This window comes from Nipponia nippon, unplaced genomic scaffold, assembly GCF_047370975.1.
Source record: "Nipponia nippon isolate SJK-2023a ecotype South Korea unplaced genomic scaffold, ASM4737097v1 scaffold_17, whole genome shotgun sequence".
Classification (NCBI taxonomy): Eukaryota; Metazoa; Chordata; class Aves; order Pelecaniformes; family Threskiornithidae; genus Nipponia; species Nipponia nippon.
Window position 1 is genome coordinate 767,833 of NW_028262333.1, and position 23,613 is coordinate 791,445.

A 23,613-nucleotide genomic window follows, 5' to 3' on the forward strand; every position below is an offset into this window, starting at 1 on the left:
CTAACGCCAGAATGGGTCCCCCCACCCATGTCAGAGAATCAAAAACATGAAACAGGAGTTTGTTTGACCTGAAACAAAACGTTTCATCTTGTTTGTTTGCTTTTTTCCTCGACTGAAGTCAGGTTTAGGCTGACTTCCTTTTTCTTTCAGGTTCATTTTTAAATAACAAAGTGAAAAGCAAGGAGGCTTCGTTTTGAACCTGCCAAGGAATGGTCAACTTCTGAGCACTCCCAGAAGGAAACAGGAATATTAGAAAAGCTTGATGGTAACTCTTTCATTGTTTTCAAAAGAAAAAAAAAACAGTCCCTGTATTTTTCTCTGCTAGCCCTGCTTGTGGAGTTTAGCCGGGCTGCACAAATACTGCTGGGTCCACAGATCTCTTGTTCTGTGTGTCTGTATTTGCAGTTTGTCAGAGAAGGGGTTTTCGGAGCTGAGCGCCTCTGCCACCTCCCCGGGATGCCCAAACCGCGGTGCAGGTAGAGCCTCTCCCCAGGCTCTGCTGGAGCGGAGGCAGTCGGCACACAGCGAGGACAGACGGTCCCGAGCCCCAAGGACGCAGCGCTGGAGCCGGGAGCAGGGGACAGGTGAGTCCGGGAAAGGCTGCTCATGCAAAGCAGCCGCTTGCGACAGGAGGGAGCCGCGGCCGGTGCGGCCACGCTCGGGCTGAGCAGAGCCCCAGCTGCTCCCTGACGCCGTGCCCGTGGGCAGCCTCACTGGATCTTGTTTACTGCAGAGCCGGGGCGAAGGTGGTGCCTGGGCGTTCGTGCTTCCCCTGGGGAGCCGGCGGTCTGCCGGCATGCCGGGCTGTTTATAGCATAGCTCCGGGTAACTCATTGACCTCCACACCAGCAGCTCTGCTGGGAAGCGGAGGTTCCCAAGATGATAAGCTGCTCTTGGAAGAAATTCCTTTCCTCGTGCAAGGGAGTGGCGGCACTGGGTATGCTCCCCTGCCTTGCGAACACGTACACAGCCCTGTGTGCACGCACTGGCGCGCGCCGCGTCCCGGCACCGGCAGCGTTCCCTCGGGAGACCTGGCTTGAAGAGGTCGGAGCTTCGTGGCCAAGAGTTCTCTGGGAGGAAAGCGGTGCCGGGGAGCAGAGCGAGGGGCCCCACGCAGGTGCGTGAGGAGGAGCAGGTCAGTACAGCCGCTTGCACCGCTCTGCCTTGCAGCCGCCGTGCCAGGGCTCTCTCTGAGTGCCGGTCGCATGCCTGTGCCCTTCGTCCCCAACTGAGCAAACACAGCCGGGACGTGGCGGTCACAGGTGGTTGGAGCAGTCCAGTGCAGGGAAATGGCTGCACAAATCCAGGTTGGGGCAGAGAGTTTGCATTTTTGGTCCTGACTGTATTTGAGGCTCAGATCCGGTGGTCACGAGCACGCTGGGGAAGGATAGGTTTGGTTTGGCTCCTTTGTACCCAAGAACTGATAGGAGAATGACAGGAGAAATCCCAGCAGACAAACAAAGGTTTTAACAAAGCGGATTTGGTCCCAGGGAAGGGTGCTGTTGCGTGACAGCCCCGGAGACTGACAGTGTCTGCAGCAGCTACGTCCCCCCGACAAAGGGTGCCCGGACAGTCACCCTGCCTCCCCTTCCGTGCCCTGGGGAGGGAAGCGTGGCCCGCTGGTGCTCTGCCTGCAGAGGCTGCCCGGCTGGCATGGCTACACCGGGTTTGCAAAGGGAGCAGAGACCCTGGAGAGCTGGCACAGGCAGAGACCCCCAGCCAGCGCAGGCTGAGACACCCGAGACATTGCTTCTGTACTTATTAGGGCCAGGATTTTCCAGGGAGACCAGGCTGAGGGCTTCAGCTGCTGCAACAGGGGCTCTCCAGGGGAGATCCAGGGGTGGTAAGCAGAGAGGTAGGGAGTGAGACAGGAGGTTTTTGGGTTGCTGGCCAAAAGGAAAATTATGGTTTAGGCCAAACAGGAGGCTGCTGTCTTTGCTTGTAGAGGGGTGGGTTTGGTCACTAAGTTATCTAGGTAAACTTAAAAGCAAAAAGAAATTTCAAAAGCACAAATGAAGACATCTTTCTTTAGAAAATGAAACAATGTTGTATCGATTTAAAAAAGAAAAATATTATTTTCCCCTGCGTAGAAGAATTTGATGCTAATTGGTGAGCAGGTAATGCTAAAACCAACGGCATTCTGAATGAAGCAAGAAGCTTTGTCTGCAAATACCTGCCCTCTTTGAGCACTGAGCACTTTGACAACATGGGCTCAAACCAGCAACATCTGCCATGTAAAGATGTGCCTGACTTCATCACAGAAACTTGGGCAGTGTGCTCTGAGCACAGGCAGGCAGGCCAAAACCCAAATCTGAATTCCCCCTCCGGTTCCTGCACCTTCAGAGCATCCCTAGGTCGACTGGGGGAGTTTTCTAAATGCGGAGCTTTCCCGGGCCAGTGTGCAGCAGGAACAGACAGTGTCCTTGCCACAGGGAGGGCAGCGCCGGCCTGTCCCAGCAGCTCACCGCCGTGCAGGTCCTCGCAGCTGTGCAGCTTTGCACAGGAAACATCAGCTTGACTTTAGCACACCAGGAAAGAACTGCAGCGCTTTGCAACCTAGTGTCTGGGGCTCAGGAGGGCAGGTGAGCTGCAGTGAGGAAGATGAGGAGGATGGTCCCTTCTCCAGGCAACCCCAACATTTCGACATCTGGTGTCTCCCGATGAGGACCAGAAATCCCCACTCTTTCAGCCTTCTCCTGGGCAGGCAGGCTGGTGCCTCGCTCGGTGCAACCCTCCCTGCAAAGCCTTTTGATTTGACTTCACTTTTGTTAGAAGTTTCCCAGCCAGCTCCATGAACATGGACTCCATCCTGCCACAGCCTGTCCTACAGCTGGCTACTCCTCATGCTTTGCTTTAGGGGTATTGCAGTGGTGCCTGGCAGCCCCTGTCATGGCACAGCAGTCTGTCTGGTGAGAAATTACCCACTGGAGAAGCTCAAGGCTTTGGGATGCAGCCTGGGCATCTGGGAGAGCCAGCAATGCTCCTGGAGCACACCACAGCAAACGAGTCACTGATGTGGTGGCACTGGCATTGCCTGGTTGCTGAAGTAAAGGTCCACCCCTAAAAGACCTCCCTACCTGTGACTTCTCTCCCTTGCCCTTTTGGTTTTCATTTTGCAGGGGCTGTGTTGCTCTTCCCTAGGGATGCTCTCCAGACATCTGCCACCCAGAGCGCAGTGAGACCACGCAGCCGGTCCTGAGTCCTGCTCCTGGAGGCTGGGGAAGGTCAGAGCATGTGAGCAAAGAGGGACTGAGACTCCATCCTGGGCAGCCCAGGGGATCCCGCACAGCAGCCAAATCGGTCCCTGCTGGGGTTCACACCTGGGGTTCAGACAGTTCTGATCTCAGGGATGAGATGAGCCCCGCTAGCCCCGCAGGAGCCCACAGTGTCTGTGCTTGCAGAGGACTCATCTGTGGCTTGGCTGGACGTAGCTCTGCTCTGTTGAGGTTAGCGTGGAGCAGGCGGTGCTGCCAGCTGCCCTTGCTGTGAAACAGGGCGAGCGCGGCTGTGCCGGGCAGGAAGGTGGTCCAGGAAGGGCTGCACCACCAGCCCCGGAGGGAGGACGCTGGAGGAGCCCCAGCGGGGCCTCCCCGCAGGTGAGGCAGGTGCTTGCAGCAGCCTCAGGAACAGGGTCGCCCTTGGAGGCAGGGGGAGATCAGCGCTGAAGCCCTCCGGAGGGGCCAGCTGGAAGCTCGGGCAGGCTGGGCAGACCACGGGGTCCCTGTGCCGCAGCTGGCGGGAGGAATGAGAGGAATGTGCGACGTGGGCAGGCAACAGGCTCCCAAAGGCAAGGGCGAGGGCAGAGCCCGGGGCAGCGGTGGGGCCAGCACAGGGCAGCGGGGCCAGCCGGTGGGATGAGGGCCCCCGGAGTGCTGCATCCAGCTCTGCAGCCCCCAGCACAAGGCGTGGACCTGGTAGAGAAGATCCAGAGGACGGCCATGGAAATGGTCGGAGGGCTGGAACCCCTCTCCTAGGAAGAAAGGCTGAGAGAAAGGCTCCGGGGAGACCTTTCAATACCTGAAGGGGGCTTATAGGAACGATGGAGAGAGGCTTTTTACTAGGGCCTGTACTGATAGGATAAGGGGTAATGGTTTTAAATGGAAAGGCCATAGATTTAGATTAGATATAAGGAAGAAATTCTTTACTTTACTATGAGGGTGGTGAGACACCATGACATGAAATGAGAGAGTTTTTGGTCCTCGGAGAAGTAAGGGAGGACTCAGCAGGACTGCCACCTTGGACTTCGGAGGGCAGACTTTGGCCTGTTCAGGGGCCTGGCTGACAGAGTCCCCGGGGAGGCAGCCCTGAAGGGCAGAGGAGCCCAGGAAGGGTGGACCTTCTTCAAGAAGGAAATCTTCAAGGTGCAGGAGCAGGCCGTCCCCATGTGCCGAAAGACAAGCCGGTGGGGGAGAAGACTGGCCTGGCTGAACAGAGAGCTTTGGCTGGAACTCAGGAAAAAAAGGAGTTTGTGACCTTTGGAAGAAGGGGCAGGCAACTCAGGAGGACTACAAGGATGTCGTGAGGTTATGTAGGGAGAAAAGTAGAAGGGCCAAAGCCCAACTGGAACTTAATCTGGCCACTGCCGTAAAAGGCAATAAAAATGTTTCTATGTGTAAATACATCAGCAACAGAAGGAGGGCTAAGGAGAATCTCCATCCCTGGAAGACAGGGACAGGGAGCAGAATGAAGCCCCCATAATCCAAGGGGAAATGGTCAGCGACCTGCCACACCACGCAGACACACACAAGTCCATGGGGCCGGATGGGATCCACCCAAGGGCACTGAGGGAGCTGGCGGAGGTGCTCACCAAGCCACTTTCCATCATCTGTCAGCAGTCCTGGCTCACCGGGGAGGTCCCAGTTGACTGGAGGTTGGCAAATGTTATGCCCATCTACAAGAAGGGCTGGAAGGAGGATCCAGGGAACTACAGGCCTGCCAGCCTGGCCTCGGTGCTGGGGAAGGTTATGGAGCAGATCGTCCTGAGTGTCATCACACAGCACGTACGGGACAGCCAGGGGATCGGGCCCAGTCAGCATGGATTTATGAAAGGCAGGTCCTGCTTGACCGGCCTGATCTCCTTCTGTGACAAGGTGACCGCTTAGTGGATGAGGGGAAGGCTGTGGATGGTGTCTGCCTGGACTTCAGTAAAGCCTTTGACACCGTTTCCCACAGCATTCTCCTGGAGAAACTGGCTGCTCACGGCTTGGACAGGCGTATGCTTCACTGCGTCAAAACCTGGCTGGATGGCTGGGCCCAGAGAGCGGTGGTGAATGGAGGTAAATCCAGCTGGTGGCTGGTCACCAGTGGCGTTCCCCAGGGCTCAGTACTGGGGCCCGTTCTGTTCAATGTCTTTATCGATGACCTGGACGAGGGGATCAAGTGCACCCTCAGTCAGTTTGCAGAGGACACCCAGTCGGGCGGGAGCGTTGATCTGCTGGAGGGCAGGGAGGCTCTGCAGAGGGCCCTGGCCATGCTGGGTCGATGGCCCAGGCACTGGGTGAGGGTCAGCAAGGCTCAGGGCTGGGTCCTGCCCTTGGGGCACAACAACCCCAGGCACCGCTGCAGGCGTGGGGAGGAGCGGCTGGGAGCTGCCCGGCGGGAAAGGGCCTGGGGGTGCTGGTCGACAGCCGCCTGAACATGAGCCAGCAGTGTGCTCAGGTGGCCAAGAGGGCCAGTGGCATCCTAGCTTGTATCAGGAATGGTGTGGCCAGCAGGACCAGGGAGGTGATGGTGCCCCTGTGCTGGGCACTGGTGAGGCCGCCCCTCGAATGCTGTGCTCAGCGCTGGGCCCCTCACCCCACGAAGGCCATGGAGGGGCTGGAGCGTGGCCAGAGCAGGGCAGCGAGGCTGGGGCAGGGGCTGGAGCCCAAGGCTGGGGAGGAGCGGCTGGGGGAGCTGGGGGGGCTCAGCCTGGAGAAGAGGAGGCTGAGGGGAGCCCTCATCGCTCTCTGCAACCGCCTGAAAGGAGGTTGGAGCCGGGGGGGTCGGTCTCTTCTCCCCAGGAGCAAGCGATGGGACGAGAGGGAACAGCCTCAAGCTGCGCCAGGGCAGGTTTAGGTTGGATATTAGGAAATATTTTTTCACTGAGAGGGTTATCAAGCACTGGCCCAGGCTGCCCAGGGCAGGGGTTGAGTCCCTGTCCCTGGAGGTATTTAAAAGACAGGTAGATGTGGTGCTTAGGGACATGGTTTAGTGGTGGACTTGGCAGTGCTAGGTTAATGGTTGGACTTGATGATTTTAAAGGTCTTTTCCAACCTAAATGATGCTATGATTCCATGATTCTAACCCAAGCCATTCTCTGAATCTGTGCCCATCGCCCCCACCTCGCTGGCAGACGGTGCCCGGTCAAAAGGCGCATTGTGCATTGTGGCTGGGGCTGAGCCGCGGTGCCGGCCGGGCAGCGAGCGGCGCGCTCACCCCTGCCAGCGCAGCAGCAGCCTGCCGGCTCGGGGCTGGCGGTGTTGCTGGACACATGGGCTGCTGCTTGGGGACCCCCTGGCACCAGGACCTGTCCCTGGGGTGCACAGGTAAGCTGCCCCTGGGGATGCCACAGCCCCGCTCCGAGTGGGGCTGCGAGACCTGTGGCTGCAGAGCTCACCCTGCTGCTGGGGCTGCTGGGGAGACTCCTGCGCTGAGCAGTGGCTCCCTTTGGCTGCTTGCCTGCCCTTCCTGAGATGGCCACTGGTGTCCCCTCCTCTTGCTGGGCACTTGCTGTGTCACTAGATTTGGGTGCATGGGGAACGAGGCAGGGCATTTTGGCCAGGGAGGGGAGAGGATGACTCAGGGGTTTGGTTTATTCCCATGGTGTTGGCTTTTCAGGAGCCCGCTTGCCACCCCTGTCCTGCTGCCACTGCTGCCCAGGAGCACCCCAAGCATCGCAAGGCTTGTAGAGCCCATGGGGTGCTGCCAGCCTCTGAGGGGCGATTCCCATACCTGCGTGCCCAAATGAGCTAACGGGGCTGTGCTAATGGGCGGGAGGAGGGAGGTGGCTCAGGGCCAGCGGCTGTGGCCACGTGTCCCCTGGGAGAGCCGGTGCCAGCGGGTGCCGTGAGCGCCTCAGCCCCGGCTTCCAGGACTGCAGCCCCAAGGGCTGGGACCTGCGCTCGGCTCTGGGCTGGGGCTGTTTCCTGCCCACTGTTACAAAATGCTTCGGCACCGGGGAGGTAAATGAGTCACTGGCACGACTGGGAACAACTCCCCATCAGCAGTTTCAATTGGTCTCTTGAAAAAGCTCCCAGTTCCCTTTCTGAGCCTGGTCCAAACAAAAATAAACACTGAATCGGTGAGTGCCACGGGGAGCAAACCCATTTCTCGTCTCACCCGAGCGAGCCCTGGCCCCTGCCTGGCTCTGCGGAGACCCACCAGCATGCTTTGTCATGCCGCTGGCAGAGATGGCATGAGCGGTGTCCAACCTGCCACCTCCTTCGGCACATCATATGCGGACCCCTCGGGCGGGGAGCATTCTGCTGGGGGTCTGAACTCCTCTCCCCACCACCCATCTTCCCCAGGTGAAGAGTGTGACTCCTGCTGCCGCTCACCCGTGCTCCTGCCCTGCTGGGACCGCCTGCAGCGCACTGCAGCCGAGCGCCGGGGAAAATGGTGGCGGGAGAAGACCATGGCATCAGGTACCCGTCCCCGGGGAAGGGGGGCCCAGCCCCTGCCCACCGGGCCCTGCCGAACCCAGCGAAGCCCGCCCGGGTCTGCCGGGATGCAGGGAGGAGAGGAAGGGAGGGAGGAGTGAAGCGCTGGCAGGCAAGGCAAGCCCAGCCCAGGCAGGAGCCAGCTCGGGGTTAGCTCTGCCTCTGGCTCGTTTCGCTTCCCCGTCTCCGTTTCCCCCATGTGTGGAAGGGGACGGAGTTGCTGGATGAAGTCCTTTGTTAAGTGTGCTCAAATCAGCTGTTGAGAAATGTAGAGCCTTTTCTTTCAAAGAAAAGCTCATTCATTACATGTCCAGCCTTGGGCCATTCTTTTCTACTGCTAACTATAAATAAGGATTGTAATTCTGCATGCAAATAACAGTTTTTTTGACTGACTAGCAAAGCTGGCTCAATAAAAAGAACTGTGGAGTATAGTTATGGCCACAGAAGTGACTTACAAAGGCCGCTGCACGTTCCAGCTCCAGATCTCTGGGTAGATGTTTGTCTTACAAGTCCAGTCTGATTACTGACAAAAACTGGGTTTTAATCTTGTTATCCCTCCACAGCCAATACAGCTGTGGAAGAGCAAGCTGGATTGCTATGTGCCTCAGCCTTCATTAACATAATTACCAGCTAAAGTTTCAGCTCCCGAATCCTTTATGGCAATAGTTGATGATGTGTGAAGCAGAGAGAATGCAGCTTGGATTTCAGACACTGACCAGAGCAGGCAGGGGAGAAAAATCTCATTTTGACTGTCAAATTGATGAGCAGAGTTTTCTAAGCCCTTGGCTCTCCTGTGCTGGCGAAGTGCTCTCGCTCTGAGGTCTCCTCCAAAAAAATCTGTGTCACGGGGTCATCCTTCTACCAGATCTGCTCAGTGAGGGTCTGTCCCAAGGGCAAGGAGGGAAGGTCCCCTCACTTCAGAGCCACTCCAGCACCAGAAGGAAGCCAGTCATCAAGGGTATCATGTAGTTAGGACACATCAATCCCATGGACCTTGCCTCCACCCTTGAGCATGATTTTACGGTGATACCAGATTCACACAGTCCCCAGCCAGATCTGCAGTGCAACCCATGGGCTTTGCTTTCAGGTGGCATGGTTAGGCAGAATATCATAGACCTCTGCCACAAAATTTGACAGCAGCTCTTCTGTGTCCCCCCTCCTTGCTAGGTAAGGCTGGGGCATCGGAGCCAAGCGACCCCGCTACGGAGGCAGCAGAAGGCTCGCCAGACCCTTCCTCAGTGCTGCTGGCTGTTGGGGAGGGCTTTCCACCAGGTAAGATGCTGCCTTTGGCATCACCCAGATTTCCAGTGGTTGAATGTAGCAAGGCCTGGCACTGCAGCTAACCGACCCCCTGTCATCCCTTGAGTTTCTCATCTTTGTTGCTGGAGGGGGATGACAGGCTGGGTTTGTGGCGTTTGAGCATCGCAACCAGGCGAGGGCTGGAGGCACTGGTGGGGCTGGGGACAGGGAGGCAGCGTGGCGGAGGCAGCTCTGTGTGGCATGGAGCTCCTTCTCCCCCTTAACCCCACACATTTCCTTTTCAAGAGATTTCGCTCTTCTTCTCCATTGAAAGCCGCTCCTCCCAGTGCCTCAATTCCCAGCTCCAGGAAGCAGCCAGAAAGAAGCTGTGGGCCCTGGAGAGTGATGACAGAGACGTCTGTGTCCTGTTCAAGGTAGGAGCCCCACCTCGGCATGTGCTGGGAGGCTCCTGGCATGATGGGATGTGTGATGGGACACCAAACCCAGCCGAGAAAGAGAAGCTCCTCCAAGGCTGCTGCTGGGTGTGTTCCTGCACATGGGGACCCTGTAGGGGACTGGGATGATGGGGGAATCAAACCGGTAACAGGTGACAGGCAAATGCAAAGCTGAGCCTCGTGTTAGGACCCTCATATTGGAGGCTCTGCGCTGCCTGAGGGATCGTGCAGATAGCCCTGGCATGAGTCTAAATAGCTGGCATTTCACAGGGCTGGGATCACCACAGCTGTGTGCCAGACTCAGGTCCCCGGTGGAGGTGGCATCTCTGGACGTGCACAGGGGTTCTCAGAGTATTGGGCTTTATACAGAACAATCACTGCAGATATAGAGACATTTCCTGGACTGAACTCTCCTTCCCTCCTGGCTTTTAAGGCCCTGGCCCCTCAGGGCTCCCTGCAGAGCTTCCCAGAAGACCTGGAACCATGCAGACATACTAGGGACAGCAACAGTGAAAGGAGAGCTTCTCCCTCCAGGCAGCCTCAGAGCTGCAGTTTGGAAGCTGTGCCTGTCCTGACTGAACATTAGCCCTCCCGTGGCATGGTTCAGGTGTCTGGGTTTCAAAAGCACAGTGGTTCTGGTGTGCGCCACGAGGGAGAAGGTTTGGAGGAGGAGATGAAGCTTCTTCGCCCTGTCGCTGCCGGTACTCCATCTCCCTTGGCTGAAGGACCCAGCTGGCTGATCACCCTCCCCTTAGCCCCAGGCAACCAACTCGCACAGCTTCAGTATCAACTATGCTAATAAATGAGTGCCTAGTCTCATTCCAGGGTCTAATATTATTCCCACACTGACAAAGGAGGCCCCCTGCCAGAGTCCCAGGACTGCCCCTTAATCGTGCTTTGTCTTCTGTGTGTAGGAGCTGTCAGCCAGGCTGGTCTGTATGCAAGCACAGGAGGATCGGTTCCTCCTCACCTTCAAAACTGTAGAAGAAGTCTGGAAGTTTTCCACATATCTGACTTTAGGTATGTTTTCAAGGTGTGGGAGATGTAAACAGACAGCGTGAGATGCAGTTTTGGAGAAGGTATTCTTTGACACCAAAAAAACAGTGATGTAACAGGGTGGACAGATAAAGAATATGAATTAGAAGACCTTGGTGTCCATCTACAGATTTATGAAACCACTGTCTGGATCAGTGAAAGAGAGCCAGGAGGATGCCTTTTGGGTAATGCCTCTACTGCATTTTGGGGATGGAGACAGAATTAGAGGCTGTTGCCTCACAGCACGGTTGCAGATGGCAGACTGGGAGACATCCAAAGAGCACTTCATCCTGCCCAGTGAAGGAGGGTGCTAACACTGCTTTCTTTGTTTCTTAGGGTATGTGGGCAGCTGCTTGGAGCAGCTTCTCTTTGACCAGGAGTACTGGCTAAACTGTGCTCTGATGGAGGACACAGAGATCAGAGTTACTGTGGATGAAGATCGCTTGGCCACCATATATATGGGTCTGCTGCTCCAGGAAGGTGCGGAGGGACTGCATATGTAGGGACTTCCTCACAAGCATCTCAGCGGGGCTGTGTTGCAGCCCTGTGCTGAGCTATGTCTTGCACTGATGCCACTGACCTGGGCGTGACTCTTTCTATCTGCAGGTAACTTTTTTTCCAGAGCAGCGCCCGGTGGCTGGCAGCTGCAGCAGGAGGGAGAGGAAGGCCTGCAGCTCTGCAAGAATGAGCTGATCCACGTGAAGAACGTTGGAGAGGAGTCCAAGTGGGAAGGGACGTCCTTACTGACAGGTCAACGAGGCCTGGTGCCCGTGACAGCTCTAGAGCCAATACCTCACCCATTTTACCAGTAAGTAGACTGCCAATTAATAGTGCTCAAGCCAAGATTCTTTCCTGATCCTGATATATGAGCTAGCATCAGGCCTGGGGTGAGAAACTGCTCTTGCCTCTGGCAATGCGCAAGAGCTACATAATTTTGTGAAGATATACATTATGCATAAAGACAACCACTGGAACCAACCCAGGTCCCGTTAATGGGATAGAGCAAGGACGTACTTCAGATACCATTCTTGTATGGTATTGATTTAGGTCATACATGAGATTATTTGTGATCTACAGGTGAATAACTGGGAGAAAAAACATAGCCCAAGACTTAGGTAATGCCAGTCAAAGCGGGGCCTCGCACTGGACACCAGGCTGAGCCTCAAAGACACCCGCAGCTCCTCTTGTACTCACACGGTGAAATCCTCCTTACGGCTGGCAAAATTGTCCTGCTCTTACCATGTGGTGTGAGGCTGCAGTTGTGAGGTGCAAACTGCCCTCCGTGCCCAGTAACACCATTACAAGGAATTACTGGACTGGCCGTGCTGGCTGTGCTCCGTAGCAGCTCCAACACTCCCAGGGGACAGAACATCTGTCCTGCTTGTGCGAGACCATCCCTGGTGGTGACCTGAGGACAGGGCTGCTCAGAGAGGACCAGTGTGGTTCCCCTTTGCCTTGCAGGTGGTTCCTGAAGAATTACGCTGTGAGTTTTGGCATCTCCCAGGAGATCGGTGGGACAACCTCTCAGGCAATTGGTGAGTGATACCTGTGCAGTGCAGCTACCCTTCCCAGGGGAGGGCACGGCTCTTGCAAACCTGGGTTTGGCCACAAATGCAAAGGGCTCATCTCTTGTTCCGACAATGACACTCCATTGCAAGGCGCTCTACGGGAATACTGCAGCTTTGGACTCTCTGGAATGGAGAACAGAGCTTGCAAATTGCACGTACTTAGAAGGGCGATCTGAAGAACACAGAGTACAGAGGGCTGCTGATGGCATCCTTCTGCCACTGGGTTTTTCTGTTCTACTGCAATTTTATCTGTCCTTTAATACTTTCAGGACTAAAGTTTTAAATAATTAGGCTTCCACCAGTGTGCACATGAAACCTGTGCCCACCATTCACCCATTAGCCCCAGGCCGTTCCTGCCCAGACACGGGCACTGTTCGGAGCATGCTGGACATGCAAGGTCACTGCAGGCGTGCTTTTGGCGCGTAGTGTGATGGACATTTGTGCTGTTAAAGATTTCACTCCTGGCAGAGAGGTGAGACAGTGCAGCTTCTGTGAACTCCATGGTTCCAGCCACCTTCCATGCTGCAGCTCTCAGAGGTTTCAGTCTTTGGCTGTGTGGTGTTTATCCATGCCGCTTGTATATTTTATTATAATCCTCTTCTCAAGAAGAAACTGCAGAGGTCTGAGTCTGAGAGCACAATAAATCTTAGGGGACAGAGAGGCAGCCTTCTCAAGCAGAATCGTGGCCTCTCCTTGCCCAAGTCTTTTCCAGCGAGGAAGTTTTAACGGTGGCCTCACACTGAAATGCCCTTGTTTGCCTTGGTTTCCCAGTCAAAGGCAGGTGCACAGCCACAGAGGACCACAGAGGAGCCGCATGGGATGAACTGAGTTTCTCCAAAGGAGACAGCATAGAAGTCATTGGCTTCCTCATTCCAGGACTCCCATGGTTTGTGGGCAAATCCCTCAGCAATGGGAGCATCGGCTTTGTCCCAACCCGATACATAAATCCCGAGGCTTGCGAACCTCTGTAAGTTTACTGCTACCGCCTAGATTAACTGAAACTCAGGAGAAAGTGAAGGGAAGACTCCAAGCCCAAACTCAGGGCTATGTGAGAGTCTAGGGCAGGTAATTTGCTTTGCAAGGCCTTCATAGAGGATCCTTTTGAGGTCTGTCCAGAGGCCTCAGCCAGGCTCTGCTGCCAACAGGCTGCAGGAGTCTCTGCCCAGACAAAGCAATCGTGTTTCCCTTGCCTCAGGTGACTCTTGGAGAGGAACAGATCTGGCCCTGGGCTGGACCTGCCTTTATGGTAAGGCAGTCCTGGACACCTGTGTACCAGACAAGCTGGCTTCACAGTTTCACCTAGAAATGTTCTTGTCTTTGTAGCTTTGTCTGAGGGGCTGTGAGGCTGGCAAGGGTGGGGAGAGCGATTCTGCCCCTTTGCTTTCTGTGGCCTGTCGAGGCAGAATGACCGCTGGCAGAGTTCCTCCTGGAGCAGAATTAAACACCCTCCCAAGGACACAGACAAGAGTTATCTGGGGAGGTAGGGGGACACAACCCTGCTCTGATGACGCAGGCAGTTGTCTTTGTTGGTGGCTTAAAGACATAGCTCTGGTTCAATACCCATCCAAAAAGGCTTTTTCTCCAAGAGTGTGTGTGGGAGGATGGGGTCTTAACCTGTTGCTAGGTCCGTTGGGCTTTCTCGGGTCAGGATCACTCAAGGTAAATCTTAGGCACTTTTCTCTGACACTACAGAGAACAGAGTGGAGATCAGATGATGCTCTGGCCTCAGAAAGGGCTTCTGGAGAAAAAAAAAAAGAGCAATAGGTTCCTCCCTCTGGCACCCATCAGTTCCTCCATGGAGGAGCTGGATCTGAGAGCCCTGATGGGGAAGGTGTCCAGACTCTGGTATCCATCTGCAGCAAAGCTTTGCTGGTGGGAGGAAGAGGAGGGATGGGAAAGCCCGTCTCCATCCCACAGGACAGCTGTAGTGTCAGGGGATGGGGAGACACTGACTGTTTTCCCCAATGTCTGCCTCAACCTAGGGAAAAGGGCTTGGCGTTTCTAAGCGAAGAAGAAAAATCCCCACTCCTGCACATCCCCTGCAATGGTGGCGAGCAGCACTTCGCCACCCTCCTCGGTGACCTGGCGCGCACCGACATCACCTCTGTGTACCGGCTGGGTGAGTTTCCCCTCTCCTCGTGTGCCCAGTGCCCCAGGGAGAGCAATGCTGGGCAGTGTCTCTCTAGACGCTGAGCTCCGGCTCAGGGCTTTGCAGGGGAGACAAGTGCTGTGGTTGAGGCAGCCTCCAAGCCCTCTGCTCAGCCTGGTCGTGGAGGTTGTAGATGCCCTCAAGAGCTGGGCCTCCCCACACTGCAGTTTGCAGGGGTCTTCTCTGCTTCCAGGGCAGCTCCTCAGCTGTGCTTCACCCCGGCAGATGTTGCTCTCAACTGATCCTGGCTGTAGGTCCCTGCCTACAGCAGGTCCCCTGCTGCTGTCTGACCTTTGGGTGTGTACTGAGGGGGATGCACCGCTAAAGTGGCAGGTGGCATCGTCTCCATGCCCACAGCAGGAGCCAGGAGGTCAGGGTTCCTGGGTGCTCTTCTCAGTTTCTCTATGCTTGCTGTGTGGCTTTTGGACCACAGCTAATTTCTCTGTCTCTGTTTCTTGCCTTCTCACTACCTAGAAGCACCATGTGGCCATGCAGGGCTGAGCCTGGGATCCCCGGGGTTCAGGGGACCTCCCAGACCAGCCAGCTCAGGTGCAATGAGCCCAGGGTAGAGCCTGTCAGAGACAGACACTTATTTGAAACCCCTGAATAGGCACAAGAGAGACAGAGCTGATAAAACTCTACCTGTGAAAAATAAGACCTGCTTGTTCCCAGGTAACTATAATGTCACTGGTGCTCACCCTGCCACCAGCTAAAAGCTGTTCTCCATGGTCTTACATGGAGCCAAGCCCCAGCAGACGGAGGGTTGAAACTGCAGCTGCATGTGGTGTCTGCAGCCAGAAGGGCGCCTGCTCTCCCACATACGGGTCTGGGGCTTAGCAGAGCAGCAGGAGATCTCTATAAGGTTTGAGCACTGCATCTGCACGTGAACACTGACCAAGGCTTTGGGCTTTTTGTTTTCTGTTTGTCTCTTTGTGTAGATGGTTTTGAACCTACAGCCATGTTCCCGAAAGTGCCATCAGGTGAGTATGTGGAGGGGACAGAATGGGATGCTTTTATGATGACTTCTGAGGGTGAATTTTGACACGGGGAAACATCCCACCGTGGTTTGCCTGTCCCTTCCAGAGGCTGTTCTCCATGGCTGCAAAGATATCCAGCTGCTCCAGTCTTGGGAGGAAATAAACGGCTTGGCTACGACTAGCACCTCCGAACTGTCTAGCCCGGGGAGTGAATCAGCCCCTGCTACGTTGGAAGATGTTCTCCTGGAGAAGCTGGATGATTTTGATGATCCCAAGTTCTTTATTGACCTGAATGCTGGACACATGGAAGATGCTGATGTCTTTAACCCCATATTGACCTTCCTTAACCAAGACAGTTACGTGCCCAGTTTTCAAAGCCTCTATGATATCAGTTTTTCCTTTCTCAACTCCACCTTTTATGGTTTCTCTGATGAGGATGAACTGGTCGTGTACCTTGAGACGTCCAGGAACTGGGCCAAGAGGACTCATTCAGTTTGGGCTCATGTCAGGCTCTGTTTCCTCTTGGGTAAGCTCTGCATCAGAAAGGTCAAGTTCTCCCAGGCTCGAGTCTACTTTGAGGAAGCCATGAGCATCCTGGACAGGGGGTTTGGGGACCTGCCCCTGCTGGCTGCGTTGCACGTGAACCTTGCCTCCATCTACTTGAAACAGAACATGAAGCACAAGTTCTTGTCCCTGCTGGGAAAAACGGTGGCCCTGCTTGTCTGCTTGCCTGGCCGCTCTTTCAGCTCTGAGAATGAGCTGGAGGTCATGATGTACGTCCTGAGGGAAGCCATTGCTGTGGGTAACGCTCCTTTAGAGGCACGGGTCTGCTTCCTTATTGTCAAGCTCTTCCTACAGCTGGGCAAAAATGATGAAGTGTTGCCCTTTACTGAGCATCTTCAATGTCTCACCACCACTTTACTCAGCCCGGACACTAGTTCTGTGCCACTGGATGCCACTCCCATCTTGAGCTACCTGTACGACAAGAAGTACTTGCCAAATATCGCACTGGCTTCTGCCAGGTTGTTTGTTCCCAATGGCATCAAGGGGGCACCGACACCCATTTGGAGAGCTGGCTTCATCCTCCAAAATACTTCCAAACTGCTGGGAAGCCAACTGGAGAGGAGCAGCATCCCAGCACTGGCTTGTTTCTATCTCAAGCAAGCGCTGCATTTCTCCTGCGAGAGCAGAGCTGTGCCCATGCAGAGGACGCTGTGTGCCATCTTGTCCAGGATGTACCTCCAGCACGGCGTGTTGGACGGGGCAGTTTGTTACGCAGCCACGGCCGTAACCCTCAGCAGGCTGATGGGCGAGGAGGAAGCTTTCGAGTCTTCCCTCTCTTTGGGGTGGATGTATCTCCTGAACAGCCAGCCGGGCCCAGCTGCAGACATCATGTGGCAGCTCTTGCGCTCTCTGCACAGGACGGACAGCGTGACTCAGGGGGGAGCCGTGCACAATCTCCTGGCCATTGCCCTCAAAGGAGAAGGGCAGGTGCGAAAGGCTGCAGAGCACTACCTCCGGGCCCTGCACAAAGCCAAGGAGACCGGGAACAAGAGGAACCAGGCTATCGCCCTGGCTAACCTGGGGCAGCTGAGCCTCTCCCGTGGGGCGAGCCAGCTGTCTGAGCTCTACCTGCTCCAGTCAGCTCAGCTCTACGCTGAGCTCCAGGGCAGCGAAGACCTGGAGATGGAGTTGGTGCGGGTGCTGCTGTGGCTAGCGCGGGCCATGGTGAACAGGCAGAGGATGGAAGATGGCAAACTCTGTTATGAACTGGCGTTGGTTTTTGCCCTGAAGTGGCATAACGTGAGGAGTGAGTACAGCTTTGCTGGCGGGAACCAGGGCAGCATTCACCTCTGTGCAGCACCCTGACAGATCCCTAATGCCGCCCCCTGACCTGTCCTTTTCCCTTCCCTGTGCCATGCAGGTCAGCTTCACATCACTGAGTCTCTCTGCCATTTCTACAGCAAAGTGTCCCCCAATCTCCAGGCCTGCATTACCTACCATGAGCACTGGGTATCTTTGGCACAACAGCTCCAAGACAGAGAGATGGAAGGCAATGTCCGTCAGAGCCTCAGCCAGCTCTACCAGGCTTTGGGCACATCCGAGTAGGTCCTGTCTGTGTGTAGATGCTGTTGGAGTGGGGTCCCTGCTCACCCAAAGCAAAAGCAGTGGCTTTCCTGGGGCGTCCCTCGGGAGAGGTGGGGAAGGTGTGTGGTAGCTCTAGCTGCCCCGCAGACAGGCCGCGGCTTAGTGAGCCGCGGAGATTTGCGAGCTGTCGCCGCGCGGTGAAGACGGGAATAGTTCAATGTCAACCAGAGTGCTGCGACAGCCAGGCGAATGCCAGACTGTTAGCTGGGGCAGAACTGGGGTCTGGCCAAACACAGTTTTCCAGAGAGAGATCCAGCCTTGATCAGAGGGGACCCAGCGACAGGGAATTCATCACTTCCTTTGGAGGGTTATTCCAGTGATTAATCACCATTCACCAGTAAAAAGAGGTTCCTTATCTGTTATTTGAATAAGTCTGGCTTCAGCCTCCAGCTGCTGAGTCTGCCCTTCCTATCTCTGCTGGAATATTTTCCCCAAGGAGGTAGTTAAGACCCCGTATCAGCTCGCCTCTCCATCTCCCGCTTGACACATGCAGGTGACTGATTAGATTAGGTGGGAGGGGAGAGAAAGACACCTGGACAGACCACAGGCTTTCTTCAGTCTTTGAAGGCAAATGTGTCAAATAGTGGAGACCTCGCTTCCATGTCCCAGAAGGACAAATGGGCAGGGGCTGTCATTAACTTGGATGTTAACCTTCCCATGCTAGGTCACAGTGAGTTCAGAGGGAAGGAATTTAGGAAGCAGACGCCTGTCATGTGGACGGTGCTATTTAGGATCACAAAGCACCCCATACCCTGGACTCGAAGGACAGCTGGAGCCCCGTTGCCAGCAGGCGAGGCACCAAGCAAACAAACGTGCCCTGGGCCCTGCCCGGCGCTCCCTTCGCCACAGCTGCCTTCTGCAGGCAGCGTCTCCAACCCGCTGGCTCGTCCTGCTGCTTGTCCCTTTGTCCTCTATTGAGCAGGGGCTTGAGAAGGAGCTATAAGGTCTTGCACATGTGGCCACAGATCTGCCGCTTTGGCTGCACCGAGGGACGAACAACAGGCAGAGATGTGGGTTTGGGTGCCAGATGCTGTCTGGAAAATGAAGGTGCAAGCACCCCCTGCCTACGCTCCCATGTGGAGCTGGGAGTGACTTTAGGGCTTAGTGTAGGGGGGCAAATAAGGTTTGCAGATGACCTGGACAAAACCCTCTTTATCAGCTGAAACGAGCAGGGGTGGGGAGCAGCCCCTTCGGGAGTGGGCTGCCCTGGGGCTGTGCTGAGCACTGGGGTCCCAGACTGGTTGAAGGTTGTCAGACGATGCACACGTGCACTGAAGCATGGAGACTTCCACGATTTTGCCAGGACACATTGCTCAGAGCTGTGGCTGTCCATTTGTCCCTAACCTTTAGCAACTGTAGGAGGAGAAGACAGGACTGCCAAAGGGGAGGTGGTGTGGTGGCTTTGCAGCTGATTGCTGGGGATGTCCTGTGGTTTCTCTGTAATGGCTTTCTGCCCGTTACCATCACAGGGCTTTGAGACAGTCCCTGGACTGCACCAAACAGAGTCTGAGGATCTTCATTGACCTTGAAGAGACTGTGAAAGCAGCAGAGGCCTGGCTGCAGGCGGGAAGGCTCTACTATCTTATGCAGGAAGATGAGCTGGTGGAAATGTACTTTCAGGTATGGGGGAGGTGGCTGGAGTAGTCCCATTCTCACCTGGCTGGCTGCATTCCCATCACAGCTTTGTGGTTTGGTAGGACCCTTTTGGGGCTGGAAGACCTGGAAGGGAAAGTTTTTATGAGCAGTGTAAACCTGCTGCTGGAAGGAGGAGCTCTTGCCTTACACTCATGCACTATCTGGCACTAAATTTCCTATCTTTCCTTCCATACACTGGGTTTAGAGTTTCTTGGGTGAAAGTAAGTGAATTTATTGAGTAAGAAAGTGATATAGGAGTGCCAAAGGAAGCTGGAGGTGCCAGGTGACCAGTTCCCATTGAAATACACATAGATAAGGGATAAGGTGCCAGGGAAATGCTTGGAGACTTCTTTGAGTAGAAGACTACTGGCTTCTTTCCATCTCTAGCATTATTTTCTCAGCTGAGCTGCAAAGAGGAAGAGCAGCTCATAAAATCTTAGGGCTCCTTCATTCAGGGAGCAGCTTCTATTGAAAGATGGGAAATCCTTTCACATGGCCAGAGTAAGCAGAGCAGAAGGCTGTTGGGTCTGCTGGGGTTGCGCTGAGTTGGGGTATCCAGCAAATCTGGACACACGTAGAGGATGTTTTGGGTCCTCCCTCTGTTACCCCAGAATCACTTCTGAACTGGTGGGGCTGGATGACTGAGGTACACGTTGGTGGGAACAAGGATAGAAGCCTTTCCCATCAGCCACACCAGCCTGCCCCTAAATCAGGTTGGTAAGACTGGGAGTGACTGGGACTGGGTGGCTGCTCTGTGAGCTGGATGAAATGAACTGGTGGCTTTGGCATCAGCCTGTTTGCTAGTGCTCACAAGGGAGATCTGAGGCCCCTAACAAAGAGCCATCGTTGCCTCCCTGGCTCATGGTTTCAGCAGGGAGACAGGGGCTAAAGGAGGGGTGGCTTCCCATTAAGAAGGGCCAGTTGCCACCAGATCTCAGCAGGGCATGTCCGAGTCCCTGAGGGGCCCCTTCCCAGGCAAGGTCACTGACAATGATAAATTGTCATGGTGTAAGGAACAACACGTTCTGGCTGGCAGATGGCACCAGGGCCAAGTGCATAATTGGCACAAATAACTGTTCTTCCCAGAAGTTAGTGTACCTTGGTATGACTTGGTTTTATTTAATCACAGCAATGTCTATGGGCAGATGTCTCTTTCCAAGTCTCACTCCAGTTCCTTTTCCTTCTAGGCAGCCATTCAGACTGCTCTGAAATCCCAGAACTTCTCCTTGGCCATGGATCTTTATGAAAAAGCAGGCGATACCTTTTTTAATGGCAGCCGAAACAGAGATCGAGCGGTGGAGTTTTATAGGGTACTGATCCCTCCGAGCATTTCTGTCTTTGCGTCCCCGCGAGGCGATGGCCGTGGGGAGCTTTGCCTCGGGGCTGGCTGCAGCGCTGCATGGCCAGGCTGGAGGGATGAGGGTGCAGAGGGATGGGGTGGTTCTGAGTGTGCCAGAGCGCAAACATTGCTGCAGCGGGGAAGCCTGGAGCACAGACATATTTTGCAATGGCTTCAGCTCACCCCCGAGATCATTTGGGATGTGGGAACAGGGTCCTCACATTACAAATCCTGGCAGTGTTAGGTGTGAGCTGGTTGCTCCTGGGGACATGCTTAGAGTCAGAACTTCAGGCACCCAAGGAAGGACAGAGACGTGAGGCTCAGGTTTTGAGAACCACACTCCGGGATATGAAACTCATTTTCAAGGGAAAGAAGGGGCTAGAACCTGAACTTGCAGCACTCAACCACCCCATCGTCTGCCTGCCATGCCAAGCGCTTGGACCATCTCCTGCTGCTCTGTCACCCCTCTGTGGGCAGTGCTGTACCAGGACCTCCAGGAACAGCCTGGACTCACTGTTCCCTCTCCTCAGGGAGGTGCTGTGCCCCTGGCCAGGAAACTAACGGCCACTAAGACAGAGCTACGGCTGTTCAATAAGCTGGCAGAGCTGCAGATTGGGCTGCAGGGCTACGAGAAGGCGCTGGAGTTTGCCACGCTGGCAGCCAGGCTGAGCATCAGGGTCGGTGAGTGATGCGCACCCGCAGGGTACGGGGAGTCACTGGCTCCTGCGGAGGTGGTCGCCTTTCTGGGCGAGAACAGCGTGCACGAGAAAGGGGGATCTCCTGCTTTCATAAGAGCTTTTCGTATCCTAAGGGGTAACATCTTTTTAAGGCCACTTCCCTTTTTAAGCTGCATGACAGCCACATGGGAGAGCCCTGCCGTGGCGGTGGTGGGACTGACTGACCGGAGGGTTGTTGCTACACTGGAGCACGGGAAGTCTGATGAAGGCACAGGAGGACTGAACAGTTCCTCCCTGCCCTGGCGCTTCTGGTAAACTCATCCCTTCCCATTACAGAAATAGTTTGAATGGGCGAAATGCCAGCATAAATGTCTGAGATGGAACCAGTCTTGTTATAGCCCTTTCTAGTACCCAAGGAATCCCCTGGTTGAGTGATATACTCCCTGGGCAATCTGTCCAGCCTTGGTATCAGCAGCCCTGCTCATGGCTCTGTTTTCTCTGGACCATCTTCAAACCCAGTGTCTCCTTATGAAGGCATCCGTTCCCCCAGGCTGCTGAGCAAATGCATCCCTGAGCAGCTCAGCGTGCTGGGCTGGGGATGTGCTGCGAGCGCACTGCAGGCTGACTGTATCGGCAACTCTTTTTCCAGGAGACCAACTGCAAGAGCTGGTTGCGTTCCACCGCCTGGCTACAGTCTACTATTTTCTGCATATGTATGAGATGGCAGAAGATTGCTACCTGAAGACGCTTGCCTTGCGTCCCCCCTTGCTGCAGTGCTCTGGAGAGGCCCTGTACTACTCCAAGGTGTATTGCCACCTTGGCAACCTGACCCTGCACAAACTGAAGGTAGGAAACCTCTTTCCATGCTGCTGTGTTGAGCACTCTGGTCTTGATGGAGAGCTGGAGGTGGAGTATCGCATCTGCTGCCAGAGCAGCCACACATGCATATGGCTGCATCCTGTGACTCTCCATCCTACCTGCAGCTTTAGAATAAATGCACACAGTGCTGGCAGAACCAGGCTTTGAAGGGGGAAAGGCAATTTGGAAAGAAGTGCTGGCATTTAGCTGCACCAATATAGAGCCCATTTCAACGAAGTCAGGTGTCACTGGGTTCTGCCTGGAACCACCGGGCTCTGCTCCAGCTCCCTTATACCCTGTGACCTCCAGTTAAACCACTTCCTAATGCCTGCCCTGTCCTTTACGGTTAGGATGAACAGGATGCAGCAGCCTACTTCCTCCTGGCCCTCGCCGCAGCGACCGAGCTGGGAGACCAGGAGTTGCAAGGCCTCATTCACACCAAGCTGGGTGACATCCCCGATGCCCTGCGGGGCCCTGAGGGCACGCCGGGCTGTGCCACGTACCGGCCCAGGTGGCTGAGCGAAGGTGGCCACGTCGTCTGACCAGCCCGCCACCCCAGGGACTCCAGTGCGAGCCATCAAGCAGCGCTGTGCCGTGCTGCCGACACGGGTCCGTGTGCTCTCCAGAACAACCGGCCCAGGAGCGGTCCTGCGCCGCACCCTAAGGAGCTGGCAGCATTTGGTCTCCTTGTCCCCAACAGGCAAGGGACCAAGCACTTGGGACCCTGCCCTCATTTTCCAGGAGCAGGGCTGTGCACCGCAGCCCAGGTGGCACATCGAGGCTGAGCATCCGGGCAGGATGAGGCCCCGGCAGTGGTGCTGGAGTGTGCGGTGCAGCAGGGCTGAGCAACAGATGGCATTTCAGGAGTGCGGCTGCCCTGCCCGGGACAGGGACAGGAGAGTGCTGCCATGTGCCTGCCTGTCCCCCCAGCTGCCCCCCCCACCTCAGGCCCCTGGGGCAGCTCAGCCCGACCCACATGTGTTTTAGCTTGAATAGCAACTCCTTTATTTATTCCGACCTGGTGTCTGTCCTGTCTGCTCTGCGGAGGTCTGTGACCTGTGCCTCTGCGGAGCCCGGGGCCTCTTTGGTACCAAAGCTTTTGGCAGAGAGAGGCAGAGTTAGGGAAAGGAGGAGAAATGGCAGGGGCTGGTCAAGCCTCGCCAAGGGCCAAGCCCCGTCTGCAGGTGGGCGGCTGCTCGGGGGCGGCAGAGCCCACCCTCGCCCAGCCCTGCCGTTCAGCCTCAGCTCTGGCACCGGAGCAGCCGGGGTGGCCTCTTCTGCCCCACAGCCCCTGTGCATTTTCAGCGGCTAAAGCGTGAGCACCCTATGGGTCCTGCACAGTGAAAGCCGTCGGTCCCGATCCGGCCCAGGCGTTGCAGCCCGGCACCTCACCAGCCTCTCTTCTCCGGGCTGCAGAGCCCCGCGGGACACAGGAGCACTGGGGAGCAGACGGCGGGGCTGAGTGCACTGGCCTGCGCCGTGGCACGCATCCAGCCCCCTGGGCAGGGGTGCTGACGGGGCACAGGGGAATTTTGGTGGGGAGAGGCGGCAGCACTGCCTTTGCACGGGCCATTGGCAGCCCGAGGAGAAGCCGGCCGCCCAGCAGGCAGCAAAGCTGCCTTCAGGTGCCCTGAGCCCCGTGGCTGGAGGAGAAGCAGAAGCTCCTCTGCGGAGCAGCGGGGGAGCAGGCGGCACCAAGGAGGCTTCCCCTGAGCGCTGCCCGCACGCAGCTCTCCTCCGCAGCCCGGCTCACCACCAGAGAGCAATAACTGCCCACGTTTGCAGCCTCACAGCGGCGGGTGCTGCTTCCCGGCTGACACCGATCCGGGTTTTCAGTCTGGACTGGTGCAGAGTGAGGAATGAGCAGTTTTTCCAGCTCATCTCTTTGCTGTG

The 23,613-nt window shown here is 55.8% G+C and overlaps 1 protein-coding gene across 6 annotated transcripts; it reads left to right on the top strand.

The window, feature by feature from the left end:
• Window positions 1-22,737, top strand: SH3TC2 (SH3 domain and tetratricopeptide repeats 2). Of its 6 annotated transcripts, XM_087754134.1 has the most exons (22): window positions 1-265; window positions 406-584; window positions 3,120-3,224; window positions 4,836-5,090; window positions 5,173-5,276; window positions 7,509-7,625; window positions 8,808-8,912; window positions 9,186-9,313; window positions 10,249-10,354; window positions 10,706-10,849; window positions 10,976-11,177; window positions 11,831-11,904; window positions 12,709-12,904; window positions 13,920-14,056; window positions 15,025-15,066; window positions 15,170-16,873; window positions 16,988-17,168; window positions 18,681-18,831; window positions 20,034-20,156; window positions 20,716-20,866; window positions 21,512-21,708; window positions 22,071-22,737. In XM_087754134.1, exons 5-22 carry the CDS (start codon window positions 5,216-5,218, stop codon window positions 22,260-22,262), a joined length of 4,011 nt encoding a protein of 1,336 aa, XP_087610260.1. In that variant the 5' UTR covers window positions 1-265; window positions 406-584; window positions 3,120-3,224; window positions 4,836-5,090; window positions 5,173-5,215; the 3' UTR covers window positions 22,263-22,737. The 6 variants fall into 6 exon arrangements, with proteins under 6 accessions (XP_087610260.1, XP_087610262.1, XP_087610263.1 ...); XM_087754136.1 differs by lacking the exons at window positions 4,836-5,090; window positions 5,173-5,276 and having other exon boundaries at window positions 2-265; XM_087754137.1 differs by lacking the exons at window positions 4,836-5,090; window positions 5,173-5,276 and having other exon boundaries at window positions 2-265; window positions 3,142-3,224.
• Window positions 22,738-23,613: the final 876 nt, after the last annotated feature.

Coding starts and splice junctions, on each gene's coding strand:
- SH3TC2 (XM_087754134.1), top strand. CDS start 5,216: ATGCTTCACTGCGTCAAAACCTGGCTGGATGGCTGGGCCCAGAGAGCG. Junction 15,067..15,169: donor GTTCCCGAAAGTGCCATCAG/GTGAGTATGTGG, acceptor TGTCCCTTCCAG/AGGCTGTTCTCCATGGCTGC. Junction 17,169..18,680: donor CAGGCTTTGGGCACATCCGA/GTAGGTCCTGTC, acceptor TTACCATCACAG/GGCTTTGAGACAGTCCCTGG.